General features: G+C 33.0%; 2 protein-coding genes across 2 annotated transcripts; one reads left to right on the forward strand and one right to left on the reverse strand.

The window, feature by feature from the left end:
* The first annotated feature begins 442 nt into the window (after positions 1-442).
* Positions 443-2,134, forward strand: LOC147279916 (cocosin 1-like). Its single transcript, XM_086251866.1, has 3 exons — positions 443-677; positions 877-1,591; positions 1,895-2,134. The coding sequence occupies exons 1-3, from the start codon at positions 479-481 to the stop codon at positions 2,022-2,024; spliced, it is 1,044 nt and encodes a 347-aa protein (XP_086107992.1). The 5' UTR covers positions 443-478; the 3' UTR covers positions 2,025-2,134.
* A 1,947-nt stretch (positions 2,135-4,081) lies between these two features.
* On the reverse strand, positions 4,082-11,365 carry LOC147279917 (cysteine desulfurase 1, chloroplastic-like). The gene is made up of 11 exons (XM_086250382.1): positions 11,247-11,365; positions 10,281-10,540; positions 10,019-10,152; positions 9,692-9,851; positions 9,170-9,356; positions 7,907-8,052; positions 7,760-7,832; positions 7,565-7,628; positions 5,789-5,888; positions 4,564-4,722; positions 4,082-4,474 (listed from the first exon to the last, which is right to left on the reverse strand). The coding sequence occupies exons 2-11, from the start codon at positions 10,491-10,493 to the stop codon at positions 4,304-4,306; spliced, it is 1,407 nt and encodes a 468-aa protein (XP_086106508.1). The 5' UTR covers positions 10,494-10,540; positions 11,247-11,365; the 3' UTR covers positions 4,082-4,303.
* Between the last annotated feature and the right edge of the window lie 3,468 nt (positions 11,366-14,833).

The following is a 14,833-nucleotide window of genomic DNA, read 5'->3' on the forward strand; positions in this document are numbered from 1 at the left end:
CTTTCACTATTAGACGTGAATTACGTTCATATTAGTATATTATATACCCAAGAAAACTTTGGAAGAGCCACAGTCCCCACTCTATTTGTGAGAATTTTCTTGTTTTTTTTGTTTGTACTATAGGGAGGGCCGAAACCCCAAGAAATAAAATAAATTAGTCAAAGACGTAAAAGCCTACAGTTAGGCCATGCATGCCCCTTTTTTTTTTTGGCCATTAGTTAGCCATAACTTTAATTCCTTTCAATTATTGATGTCACATGGATCCTCTATTCTTCTCTCTCTCTCTCTCTCTCTCTCTCTCTCTATATATATATATATATATATTCCAACTCTTTCTGCATTTCTCATAGTCATAAAGTTCGGCTCTAATTTCCTACTTAATTACAGATACAGGTTCAACATCTTGATCAGAAATTGTGTACCTCTCGATCATCGTCTGTTCATTTTTTGAAGGATTATTAAAGTGCCAGCCAACTCAATGGGTGATGTGGACTTAACACCCAAGTCAGACCAGAAGGTGTTTGAGGGAGAAGGTGGAGCATATTCCATTTGGTCTCCTTCAGAATTTCCACTGCTTGCTCAGGCCAAGGTTGGCGCCGGCAAGCTTGTCCTGCAGCCTCGTGGCTTTGCTCTTCCTCACTTTGCGGATTCATCCAAACTTGGATATGTTCTCCAAGGTTAGGCCTTAATTGCAAATAACTTATCATGCGTACGTACTATATATATATATATGTTATGTTGTCAGACTGTTAATCTAATATTAACTGATTAATAATGATCAGATCTACGGTCCGACAAAATAAGATGCTAGAGCAGATGATGGATCTGCTCGTTTTTTCGAACCATAGAATTTCTAAGATTTTTGCATTAATACAGGTGATGATGGATTAGTGGGAATGGTGTTTCCTAACACATCACAGGAAGTGGTGATTAAGCTAAAGAAAGGAGATGTGATACCAGTACCACTTGGGGCAGTCTCATGGTGGTTCAACAATGAAGACTCTGACTCTGACCTTGTGGTTCTCTTCTTGGGTGAAACTTCTAAGGCTCACATTCCTGGTCAATTTACCTACTTCTTTTTAGCTGGAACACTAAGTTCACTTGGAGGTTTCTCAACTGAGTTGCTCAGTAAGGCTTACAATATCACCAAGGATGAAGCAGAGAAGGTCACCAAAAGCCAGACTGGGACTTTGATCATTAAACTAGAACAAGGCAAGAGCTTGCCTAAGCCCAACCCACACAACATAACCCACAAACTGGTTCACAACATTTCTGATGATTTTAAACCAATCACTACAATGACTGAGAAGGAGTTTCCTTTTCTTAAAGAAGCTGGGTTAAGTGCCAGCCTCATAAAACTTGAGGCCAATGGAGTGTGCTCTCCCATATTGTACACTACTGATTCTACATTTCAAATAATTTATGTTGCCCAAGGGTCTGGTCAGGTTCAAATTGTGGGTCTCAACAGTAAACGAGTCTTGGACACACAAGTAACCACCGGTCACTTGCTCGTTGTGCCGAGATTCTTCATGGTTTCCATAGTTGCAGGCGAAAAAGGATTTGAGTGCTTCTCTATCATCACTAGTTCTCGGTAAGCATGTGATCTTATCATTTACACCTATTTTTGTCTTATAAATTATCCGGGTTATAAGATTTGGTTCGGACCTCCATATTATACGGCGATACATATATGATGTTCATCCTATACAAAAACGACCGTCTTTATGCATATATGTATAAAATGAATATCATATATTGCCGTATAAGGACGTTCTAGGATAATATAAAAATCATGTTATTGTATAATATCCCGATCCTCACAATCCGGGTGCTCATGAAATTTTCTTTGATATATATTATATATAATAACACATACATTTTAATATTTTTGCAGGCCTGTCTTGGAAGACTTAGCTGGCAAGACATCAGTATTGGGGGCATTATCACCGGAGGTGCTACAGGTCGCCCTTAATATAACTCCAGAGTTAGAGGATCTTCTCAAGTCAAAGATTGGAAAGAGCTAGTGGCCAAAAAAAAAGATTGGAAAGAGCTTATCATCAATTACTCGAATCCCCAAATAAATAAATAAACTGATATTTGGTTGACAAGGCAAATCATATATATCTACCTACTGATGCGGATAATCACAAAGATTCTGAATTACATGTGATTTTGTTATTATTATTATTATTATATATTATCTTTATGTAATTTTCTAGATAGAGATGTATGATTCTATATTTGAATAAAATTTTAAATTTAATTTGTGTGGATTTTTTTGTTTCTTTTAACAACAAAACAACAAAGACCTGTCTGTATGTGTCTTATCCTCGACCATGGTTGGCTTAAAATTGTAGGAGGTTCTGTGCACTATTGAGCTGTCTGTCATATTCAAAACAACAAAGACATGTTTGTATGTTTCTTATCCTCGACCATGGTTGGCTTAAAATTGTACGAGGTTCTGTGCACTATTGAGCTGTCATATTCATATATTTATATTTATTTTGGTTTTTTATAGGCCAAAGTTCACTTTTGGCCCTGTAATTTGAGTTAGGTTTCACTTTAGTTCATATATATCGGCATCATTTTGATACTAAATTTGCGGATGTCTTTTCTAAAGAAAGACTATATATATATGCATTACTTACCCAAAAATGAGGTTCTTATTTTCCTAAAAATAATAATATTTACTTTATTAAAGAATAACTTCATATCTTAACTCACATTTTTTATAATATTAATATAATAACATTATATAATAATATTTTTTTATAGTTATTATAATATTAATAATTTAATATTTAGAGGAAATTACAAATTTGGTACACTTATTTTATACCTAGTTCAATTTTGATCCACGATCTTTTTAAAGTTCAATTTTAATCCACTTATTTTATATCTAGTTCAATTTTGGTTCACGTTTTTTTTTTTTTAAGTTATGATTTTAAATCATTTTTGTTGTGTTTTCTTTCATTATAATTGAAGTATAAGTTATATTTTATCATTTCTTAATAATAGGAACCAATTTGGAGTATTAGAATAAAAGAGAATTAAAATTTGGTGAAGTTTGAAAATTTTTTAGGAAAAATTAGTAGTTTCGGGTACCATACTTTGGGGCTAATTATCCTGAGTTTTAGAATTCCGATTTGAATGATCTTTATATGGTTGTAAAGAGGAGACGCATAGCTTTAAAACAAGTATATGTTTGTTGAATTTGACTTAAATTTGATAGGGTAAAAGACGAGATAAATTTGAGATAACAAATCTAGACCTTTATTGAACAAATGGAACAATTAGTGGATTAAAAATGAACTTAAAAAAAATCGTGGACCAAAATTGAACTAGCTATAAAATAAGTGAACCAAATCTGTAATTATCTCTAATATTTATTGTACCACTAACATAATAATATTATATAAACATATATAACTAAATTTCGATAATTGATTCAATTTTTCAGTCTATATTTCAATTTTTAAGGTAATAATCAATTTAGTTTCTTTCAATAATAATTTTCGGTAATCAGTCAATTTTACCCAACTTTTTTTTGGTTTGGAATTTTTTATTTTCAAATTGTAACAATTGGTTTACCAAACCAAAAAATTTCGGTCCTTTTTACCAAACCAAAATTTCGGTTTAACAATTGATAATACTGGTTCGGTCTTTTTTACCAAACCAGTATTATCACTATCAGTAATTGTAAAGAGCTGTCGAGTATGGCTTTGGGCTTGTCACGTCCCTTGCTAGTGTTAAACGAATTGGTTGAATTTTATCTAAGACATTTGAGACTCGTTTCCTCTTCTTTTTTTGGGTCAAAAGCATGTGAGAATCATATTACACAAGCAATAAACAAAAACATGGAAAAAACAAGAGTGAGCAATTATGCTAACTGCAGTGGTCATCCGTGTTCTTCATTTGCAGATTAATATGGAAAAAGTCTTGAAATGGACAGTCATACAATGTGTATAACTGGTCCACAAATACTAAATAATGTACTCACTTTGTGGATATGTTAAGCTGGAAAACAAACAATACCTCTAAAACAGAGTTAGTCCTCGGTCTTTTCAGGGTGTCTGTAACCTTGTTCGTAAGCTATTGTTCCATTTTACATTAGTAGCTTAACCTTCAGATGTCCTTATAATGTTGCTAATTAAGTGAACAAATAAATATTAACAAGTAATTAAACAATTACAAATGATACTTGATTGATCATAAGCTAAGTTTTCCAAGCAGTATAGACAGACAGCTGAATAGTTAGTTGATACAAAATCTACAGTAGGCTGGCAAGAGTGCAAGACTTACTCTACTTGAAAGAATTAAAGAAACTGACTGTGTCATTGAGGGCATGGATAAAGTCATCAATGTCCTCTTTGGTGTTGTAAAAGTGAAGACTTGCACGTGCACTTGCACTGACGCCTAGGTATCGATGGAGGGGTTGGGCACAATGGTGACCTGATCGGATAGCCACCCCATGCTGGAAATGAAATTACAAGTTAGCAGTAGCTACTTATATATTACACAAAGATAGGAAATAATGAAGCCCTGTTTGTTTAAGTACCATACCTGTTGATCAAGAAAAGTTGCCAGATCTGTGGGGTGTATATTCTCGACGTTGAAAGAACAAAGAGCAGCACGGCGGATGTGTTCTGAGGGGACTGGACCATAGATGCAAATATTGGGCACTGAATGAAGGCTGTCATATAGATATTTACCCAGCTCTATCTGTAAAAACAGAATTGCAAGCAAGAGCGACTTACAGTCTAAGGACTACATAAACATGGGATCTATCTAGGCATGAAATACAAACACATAATCTTGGCATAGATTTCTTTAGATAACTACTTCTTAACATTGATCGACTTCCAACTTTTTTCAACTCCTGCATTAAGTTCAGCTCACATCCCACAGCTCGCACAAATGATGCTCCCCAAAAAATCAATAATCCAATTCTTTTGTCAATTGCTTCCACCAAATAATCATAATCGTGAAATATTCAACTCAATATGTAAATTTCTTTATTTATTTTATTTAATAGTGCTATCTATGTGAATTTTAAACATACAGTATTAAACTTGGCAGACCTTCAAGTAAAACCAGCATACATTATTGCAGTTTAATAAAGTCAATTCACATTGATATCACATGTCAATACAAGTCTTAAACATTATTAGCCCTGGCCAAAAAGTAAACAAATGAATGACATGGTGTGCCTCAAAATTTTTATAAAGCCAAACCTCTGTTGCCGACCTCTGTTTATAAACCCCTGATCTTTATAAAACCCTGGAGGCCAACAAGGTCGCCGACCTCTGTTGGTTCCGACTTGGAAGAGAGAGAAAGTGAAGGAAAACGAGAGAAAGAGAAGGGGGGAGAGAGAGAGAGTGAGAGAGAGTGACTGGCGCTGTGAGCGGAGCGGGTGGAGCTGCTGGGTTGGGTGGGGTGGGGTTCTTGGTTTTTTTTCTATTTTTTAATTCTTTTTCGTTTTTTTTATTTTATTTCAGGGTAAGGTGGGAATTTCAAAATAGGGGGTATAATGAGGAATTAAGGTCTAATTTTTTAATTAGCTTAATTTGAGGCTAATCTTCAGAGAAAATTATGTCTTAGTGTCTATAAATAGCCATGTAATCTATTGATAAGTAATGCAATAAAATGATCTTTTCCTCTCTTTCTTAGTTTTTCTCATCAACAATGGACTTGCTATAATCAACCAAAATAAAAGCCCATGCAATAGAAGAGTCTAAAACCAGTTACATAGAACAGAAAATTCAAAATGCACAACAAGTCAACTTACCTCATAATCATGTATCTTTTGCATACCAAGTCCTAACAAATAATCAATAGCTGCTCCTAAACCAATTGCTTCCCCAATTGCTGGTGTTCCGGCCTCAAATCTAGTTCAGTTTATGAGTGGCAATCAAAAAAAGACATATCAAAAGGTAGCATATGTGATAATCACATAACCATCATTCACCTAGGAATAATAAAAAAGGCTAGGTTTTTTTAATTTTTTTATTTTTAGTACCCAAACTTTTACCTGTGTCTCAATTTACCATCCAAAATATAATTTTCCCCGACTGAGTACCTAAAATATGTTTTTGTATCTAATAAATTCTACATCCTAATTCCATCAGTCAAGTCAACAGCAGTGATCATGTGCAAAGCACGTGACCATGTTCCCATAATTAACTCTGCTTGGATTTGGCCTTCTTGGAGTTCTTTGAGGGAAATTTGCAACTCCTGATTTTTTTTTTTCTGTAGCACCCCTGATTGATGTCCCATTTCTTTATAAAGTCCCTTTTGTGCTTAGAGCCTGTCTTAGAAATGCAATTTCTTTGTCCCTCTGAGCAGTCAAGCACTCTAGTTGTGGTTTTGCATCCTCGCACTCAGAAAAGACATCTCAAACACGGTTTGGAATTCACAAACCTTAACTTTCAGATGCTTTCTTCATGAGCAAGGGCTTGGTGCATATCTATAGCCGGTTTTGAAGATCATCTGAAATTCCGGTTTGAGAATCAAAGCTTCTCTATAATAAACTCTCATCAAGCAATAAAGACTTCTCCATCTCCCATTCCTTCGTACTTGCCTTGAACTGGTCTCGGAGCTTTTCATGCACTTCTTCTAGATGTATGAACCATTCCTTCTGTCATTTCAACTGATCTTGAACTTTCCAATTTTCCTCCACTAGTTCGAGTATCATCTCATCTCTTTCCTCATTTCTTTACCAACATCAGTTTCTGGGCCAGGCTAAACCGAAGAAGACGCAGAAGAATAGGAAAGCGAGAGATGAGGAGAGAGATTACTGAGATAGAAAGAGAGATGAGGAGAGGCATTCAACATTTTTCTTTAGTTTTTATTGTTTTCTTTAGTTTCTATGGTTATGTAACTTCTGTTAATTTAACTGACAAAATTAGGATTAAGGACTTAATAGATACAAAAAAAAAAAAAAAAGTGCTCAACTGGGGCAAATTAGAGTTTGAGTACCAAATTGGGACACGGGCTAAAAGTTTGGGTACCAGAGATGGAAAAAAAAAACTCAAAACATTAATATATGAAAATTATTTATAATCCAACAAGCTGTATTTGAAGGAAAGAAAAAAAGAACATACACAGATAAATAAGAGGATATTGGATAAACACGTATACAATGAAAAAAAAAAAAAAAAAAAAACAGAAACATAATCAATATTTAGATCAGTTTTATTGACTACCATGCACAGAGAACCTACTTTACTACTTCACTTCAAATTTCCATAAGCATTTTCCGTCATATATGGGTAATTCCCAGTCCCACATTTTCTAGCACTATTAAGAGCAACCAATTTGGAAACAAATTCACAAGATATATCAGTGCTGAATAAAAACCAAAGTTATAGCATTCTACTTGTAATTTCTGGTCTGGAAATTATTGTGAGTGGGACTTGTCCTATTCAAATTCAGCTACCAAGGTGACAACTTAAACACAAAGGCCATTCAGACAATAGCAACGTCTAAATGGTAACAAAGCTGCTGAAGTCATTTCATTTGAAATAAAGATAAAGTTGCTAAAGATGTAAACGAATTCACCAACCTCGATGGAGGTTCTGCATAGGTGGAATGATCTAGAAATACATCAGATATCATTTCTCCACCGCCTAGAAAGAGGAGTGAAACATTTAGTCAGCTTCAAATTACACACATGCCACTGCCCTCTTAGACATAGATATACAGAAATTTACATATAAGAATTGAACTCTCAAAAGATAGATTTTAATAAGAAACTTACCTAAAAAGGGAGGCATGGCAGACAAGAGCTCACTTTTTCCATATAAGAATCCGATGCCTGTAGGCCCACACATCTGAGGCATGTTTATTCTTTACTTATATACTTGCCGATAAGGCTAGATTTCAGTACATAAGGCAGTATCCTAACCTTGTGAGAAGATGCAACAAGAAAGTCAGCATTCAGATTCTGTACATCAACCACCATGTGCGGAACACTCTGACAAGCATCTACAAGCACTTTTGCCCCAACACCATGAGCACAAAGCACGATATCTTCGATAGGAAGAACAGAACCTTCATGAAAATGATTGTAAATGCATCAATATGACCGTGATATTTGTTATTTGATTCTTTGATACAAAATTCTAAAATACTCAATCAATAGCAACACAAAAGAATTTACTCTACTAACAGTTTGATGCATCCAAAAACATTATTTAAAAAAAAAAATGTTTAAGTACACCTCTGGTTGTTAGTCTCCACCAGACAAGATAAGCATAAATAACAACCTGAGTAAGTTGAAATATCTCATTGAGCATTGCGACAAATCAAATGCACATGAAAGTCTAATCATTCATCTAGTATGGAAAATTTAGAATTCAAATTTGCAGCGCCTATCATTAATGAAATTTAGATAAGGAAGAAAATACAAATACAGGGAGATCCTTACTCAAGAATGAAGCAAGGACTACAAATCCCAAATTTTTTTTAGAGTTCATAGCTTATGTTCCATATGGAAAGATTGTGGTGCACAAGCTATGAACTCAAGAAAAAGTAGGTTGAAAGGTAAAACCAATAGAATAAAGGACTTCTTTGCATTAATATAGAAACACATCCCACATGACATTCAAAAGTCAATTGCAGAATCTTCTCAGAACCACACAAAGAGAACCTCTAGCTTTCAATGCATCTCCATTAAGGTGCCCCAGGTCAAAAACAAAAGCAACCATACTTTAATGATGGTTAAACAGCATATTCATATTTGGAGCATATCAATATGATAAGAGCTAGGTCACAGCACCAATAAACACCAAACCTACCGATTTGCGTTCAGAATTGTATGACCCAGTCAGATATCTATAAGTCAACCCCATCCTTCCTACTAGTGAAGCTGCCAATGTAACAGACAGCACTAGAATAACAGAATGGGCTTTTTGTTGAATAGAGAATTATTGATAACGGAAAACAGAAAACTCTTTTGTTAACAATTGAATCAGAATAGTTTCATTAATCAACTTTTTTGAGAAGAAATAAACTTTTTTCTTGGATAGAGAATTATTGATAATGAATGACAATAGCTTCACTAAATAATCATAGAAGTCAAACTCTAATGCTACTAAGGAATATATGGCATGGCATGCTTATTTTCTAGTTCAGCAAAACACAAAAGGCTTGAGACACAAAAACATACCAAGTACATTTGAGACATGATGAAGGACAACAAGCTTTGTCTTCCTTGACAGCATATCTTTTAACTTGTCCACATCTGGAACTCCATCTTCATTTAATCCCACAAATTTCAAAACAGCACCGGTCTTTTGAGCAACAAGTTGCCAAGGAACGATTGCACTGTGATGTTCAGCAACTGTAAGTAAGATCTGAAAGGAGATTTTGTTAAGCAAGAGGTCACAAACAATAAGGAGATCAATGGTAGTTGTATTTAAAATTCAATCATGAGAAATTACAGAATAATGTTTTCATAAGATCATGTACAGCTACTTGAAACAAATATTGGTACAAGATGAGACATGGTAGTAAGTGACTAAGTGGAGATGTTAATTCCCAAACTCAGATAGTGAAATAAGAGTATCCATCACCAATAGAACATGACCACCATACAAAAAAACAGCATAATTGTTATTCCTTTATGAATGAACGTGACATAGTAATCCTGACGAAGAAATTGACATAAATATAGTGAAATTGTCTCTACCTCATCATCTGGTTTTATATTTTGGAGTCCCCAAGAGTAAGCAACCAGATTGATAGCTTCAGTAGCATTCCTTGTAAAAACAATTTCTCGCGAGTCAGACGCATTGATAAAGTTGGAAACCTTCTTTCTTGCCAATTCATATTCTTCTGTTGCCTTTGCACTATGTTGACAACAAGAGAAAAGAGTAAGCTATGGCAAGCTGGTGACTCACTCTAACTCAAATGTATTAATCAATTAATTAATAAGTGAATCAGAGTCTGAGACCGACTCAAATTGAATAACTTGTATATGGGGTATGTTAATTTCACTCTAGTCTCTAGTCTCTACCTTAAGTAATGGATCCCACGATGCACATTTGAATTGTAAGCTTCATAGTAATTCTGCAAAGCCCTTAACACAGAAGTAGGCTTCTGGGAAGTTGCACCATTGTCCAAGTAAACAAGTCTACACCCATTTACTTCCTGCCATGCCCATGGGCCATAAGTACTAAGTACAAAACAATAAATATTCAGGAATTACAGACACAACCAAATACGAACTAAACAGTGCAGTTATTTATGAAATATAACGCTTGTAACTTTGCACAGACCTGGTGGAGGATAGGGAAATGGGGTCGGGTCAAGTGACCAAGAGAAAGGGATGCAGGTGCAGCAGAAGGGGCCGAGTGGCCTTCTCTGAGAGTCGAAGCCGATATGGAAAAAGGCCGAAAGGTCCGAGTGATACAGCAGCAGGCAGGGCTATGTATGATTGGGAATGAAGATGATGGCAATTTTATGACCACACCCTCCACCGACATCATCATCGTCAGCCTTTGCTTTTGGGCGCTCTCTTCACCGTCTGGCTCTGACTCTGAAGAAGATTAAACAACAAAATGAAATGAATCACTCACTAATTAATTGATTTTGTGTTCTCTTCCATATAAGAATCTAAATTTGGACTCTCAATTTCAAGTTTCAGTATTACTATATTAATTGGCTCTAACCCTGTTTTTATCTAAAAAAAAAAGAGACTCTTTTCGCAACTTAAATGCGGGCTGACAACCTTGAGTTGGGCCTACTCTACTCAAGGGATCAGTAAAGACCATTAGCACACGCTCTCACGCACGCCAAGAGGCCTTTTCTGTTGTATGTATAAATATAGTTATATACAAACCCAAGAACAGAAAACCATGATCTTAACAACATATATGTGAAACCCAAAAGTTCAGTTTTACAGTGCAAGAACTCAAACTGAATCGATTGGTTTGATAAAACTCGAACTAAAAACTCAATCCTGGTTATTATTTTCATTCAGAACTTGCACTTACAATTTATATTCTTAAATTATGAGGGAAACGTCACATTTTCTATCATGCTAGTTGTATGGTAAGGTAGGGTTTCTTGGTATGGATTGGGATATACAAAGAAAACTGAATATTTGAAAATCACGCATCAAACTTGTTGCTCAGATAGAACCAACCAATGTTCTGAAACGCCAACAAAAAATCTGAAACAACAAACTAAAGTAGAGAAACATACGAGTGAAAATTACATACAATAAACACTGAGAAACATACCTATTAGCTGATGCAGGATTTTGCTGACTACTGAAGAAGAAAATCCAGAGAAAAGAGAAGGAGTTTAGTTTCGGGGTTTAGTTCTGGGGGACTCGGATTCTCTATCCCCCTATTTCAGCGCCCGTCTATATACAGCTTTTAATCTCAGCCGCAGAAAAAAAAAAAAAAAATCTAACCGCCCAAATCATCCCATGCCAGTTAGCTTGCTCTAATTTTCATTGAATTACTAGACCTTACTTTTGCCGGAAAATTATTACACGCAATTTTCCTATATTCAATTTAATGAAATAACTTGGTAAAAAAAAAAAAAAAAGAAGGGAAAATTTGGGAAAAACTATCAGAAATTTATTGATTTTCAAAAATTTCGGATCTACTACCAAAATCTTTTAAAAACCCCATAAAACTCTTTAGTTATATGATTATATCTAAACATCTCCATCACGTGAAGACAAGAAGACCAATCAACAATTAAAGACCTGCAATAAAGAAGGGCAAGCCAACAACAACAACAAATTTTCATGCAACTACAAATTCGAACAAGGAAGATTATGATAGATTATCTTAATCTAGAATTAAGTGAAAATCAAAAGAAGAAATTAACTTTAGTTCAAAATACTTTGCTTTATAATTTTTCTAACACTCAATATAAACATATTTTACGTAATAAAGATCAACAGATAGAAAATAATATTGTAGACTTATTAATTAATTTATCACAAAATATTAAGCTAGAAAAAAACAAACAAAATCAGTTAATAGAACTTTTAACACAAAATCAAGAAAAAAAAAACTCTATTACTGTTATAAGAAAAAACTTCAAAATCTAAACATAGATCAGTATCATTTATAGTTTGAAAGTATTCGAAAAAAAAAAAAGAGAAAAAAAAGCTAGAATTGTGTATAATTATAAAAGATTAAATGATAATATATATATAAAGATAGTTATAAACTTTCTAATAAAGATGAACTAATAAATAAAATACAAGATAATAAATATTTTAGTAAATTTGATTATAAATGAGGATTTTGACAAATTAGATTATCACTAGAATCAATTGAGTGGACAGCTTTCACTTGTCTAGAAGGACATTTTGAATGACTTGTCATGCCATTTGAATTAAAAAAATGCTCCATCTATCTTTCCAAGAAAGATGGATCAAATATTTAAGAAATATGATTCTTTTTGTAGCGTATATGTAGATAATATTCTTATACATGGTAAAAATAAAAATGAACATAGGAAATGACTAGAAATTATTCTACAAGAATTTATTGATATAGCTAAGAAATTAAATTAGAAAAACGAGATATATAATTTTTAGGAATGTATATTAAATCAAGAACAATTCAATTACAAGAACATATAACTAAGAAAGTGTTAGAATTTCCAGATAAATTAGAAAAAATGAAACAGTTACAAGCATTTTAGGATTATTAAATTATGCTAGAAATTATATTCCTAACTTAGGTAGAAAAATAGTTGTACTTCATAGTAAAACAAGTAAAACTGGACAAAGATATTATAATTCAACTTCTATTAAATATATCAGAAAAATTAGAATGTCTTGAAGATTAGATAGTAGATATACATAAAATCTTAGCAAATCATAAAGTAACACTACTGATGCAGAACGGATGCAACAACTTGATCGTTTCAAATTCAAGAAATTTGGGAAATGATTTAAACTAGTCGGAGAGTTTGGCTCTGAAACTGGCACTATTGCATATCGTTTTGAAGGGAATCGCGAAACGAGTCAAACTCATTGCTAAGCTATGATGTATGGGCTTTTTCGGCCTTCTGAGGTCGTTTAGGGCCTCAAAACTGCATTTTAAACTTTCAGACATTTTATTTAATTTTGTTTATATTTTATTTGGGTTTGTAATTACATGTGGGCCTTAATTATAAGGTTTTTTGCGGCCTAGGGTTTCTTTAATCATACTTAAGCAATTTTACAATTGCTAGACAGATGATTATGTTATTTTATCAAATTAATTATTGAGGTTTTATCTCAATTTCCTGGTGAAATCCAAGGTTCTTATTCTTTTAGGTTTACGCTTGTAAGTGTTGGTCGATTGTATTGCATCACCTCCAGAAGTAATACAAAAATTAGAAGGATTAAATTTAAGAAAAACATAAACAAAATATAAGAAAATAAATCCCTTTGATAATACAAAATGGAATTATTCAGAAGAAAATGCAAAAAAGTGGTCAGAACCGAAGACATATACCCAACAGAAATAGAAGCACAAGAATTTCTTAGATCAGGATTTGAAAACACACAAAAACATAATAACTCATTATATCATTTAAGAATGCTAGAAAGCAAGAAAAGCATAGTCAGTACTATTAATCAACAAAAAATTAGTTGTATAGATAAAGAAGTAATATTAGATTTATTAAGTCCAGAAGCAACTAAAGAACTTAGAAAGTAACAATATAGATTAATACATGTATATAGGAACAATACTTGTAAGAATAGTCGGACTTGCAAGAGCACAAGTAGGAACTAAAGCATTAGTATATATTTATAATGATAGATGGGAAAATCATGAACAAGTTGTCATAGCTACAGCTGAAGTAGATGTTAATAAAAACTTAGCAATAGTAGGATGTATACCTAATTTTCCAATGAAAATTAATGATTTTAGTCAACATATAAAAGTAAGTATAAGAACAAAAAATTATAACATGAAAGGTGAATATAAAAATTTAAGTGTAAGTTTAATGTATATAGGAAAAGTAACAGATAAAATAGATTATAAATTTAATTTAGAATTTCAAGATTTAATGAAAATATTCGGAAGTAAACATGTTAATATGATAGAAGCAAGACTAGTAGATAATTGTTTTTTAAAAGGAACACTCCCGGTTAGCCATCTCACTCTATTTATTTGGTATCAGAGCCTTGTTTAACATTATAATTGTATGTTTATATAGTAAAGTATCTTAAGGATAGAAGTCAAAAATACAACTGAAAAGAAAACTCAATTTTATTTGCATGTCATATCATACTATTACTAAAATCAAGGAAAGATTATCAACTATTAATATAAGTATTATATATAATAAAAAAAGGATAAAATATTACGAAGAACAATTATTATTACATACTCTTAGTAATCAAACTAGAACTAATTATTATAATATTATAGAAATACAAAACATAAATTTAAGAGAATTAGAAAGAATAAAAGAACGATTACAAGACACTTTAGCAATTAGGAGAGAACGAACAAAATTTAATAGAAGCTAATTTAGATCATATAATGGATAAAATGATTGTGTTATGTTCTACTTATTTCTAATGAACAACAAACTTCCATGCAACTACAAATTCCTATATATACAGCAAACTTTCATGCAGCAACAAACTCCCATGCAGCAAAGTGATACACGAGAATTAGTTTCAGGGGGTAATGTGATACAAAATAAATCTTATGAGGTAAAAGTGAGAATTGAAGTTACTTTCAGGGACAAACTATTAAAAAAGCCTAAATTTAATAATTACCTTGAAATGAGGCATATAACTAGATACTCTTAATATTTCTGGTGGAGTACCGTTAAATTCATGATCCAACAGTTTTAT

Source organism: Dryas octopetala, chromosome 7, assembly GCF_963921425.1.
Source record: "Dryas octopetala chromosome 7, drDryOcto1.1, whole genome shotgun sequence".
Classification (NCBI taxonomy): Eukaryota; Viridiplantae; Streptophyta; class Magnoliopsida; order Rosales; family Rosaceae; genus Dryas; species Dryas octopetala.

Coding starts and splice junctions, on each gene's coding strand:
- LOC147279916 (XM_086251866.1), top strand. CDS start 479: ATGGGTGATGTGGACTTAACACCCAAGTCAGACCAGAAGGTGTTTGAG. Junction 678..876: donor ACTTGGATATGTTCTCCAAG/GTTAGGCCTTAA, acceptor GCATTAATACAG/GTGATGATGGATTAGTGGGA. Junction 1,592..1,894: donor TCTATCATCACTAGTTCTCG/GTAAGCATGTGA, acceptor ATATTTTTGCAG/GCCTGTCTTGGAAGACTTAG.
- LOC147279917 (XM_086250382.1), bottom strand. CDS start 10,493: ATGATGATGTCGGTGGAGGGTGTGGTCATAAAATTGCCATCATCTTCA. Junction 8,053..9,169: donor TCATGTCTCAAATGTACTTG/GTATGTTTTTGT, acceptor ATTTTCATGAAG/GTTCTGTTCTTCCTATCGAA. Junction 7,629..7,759: donor TGCCATGCCTCCCTTTTTAG/GTAAGTTTCTTA, acceptor TCCTCTTTCTAG/GCGGTGGAGAAATGATATCT.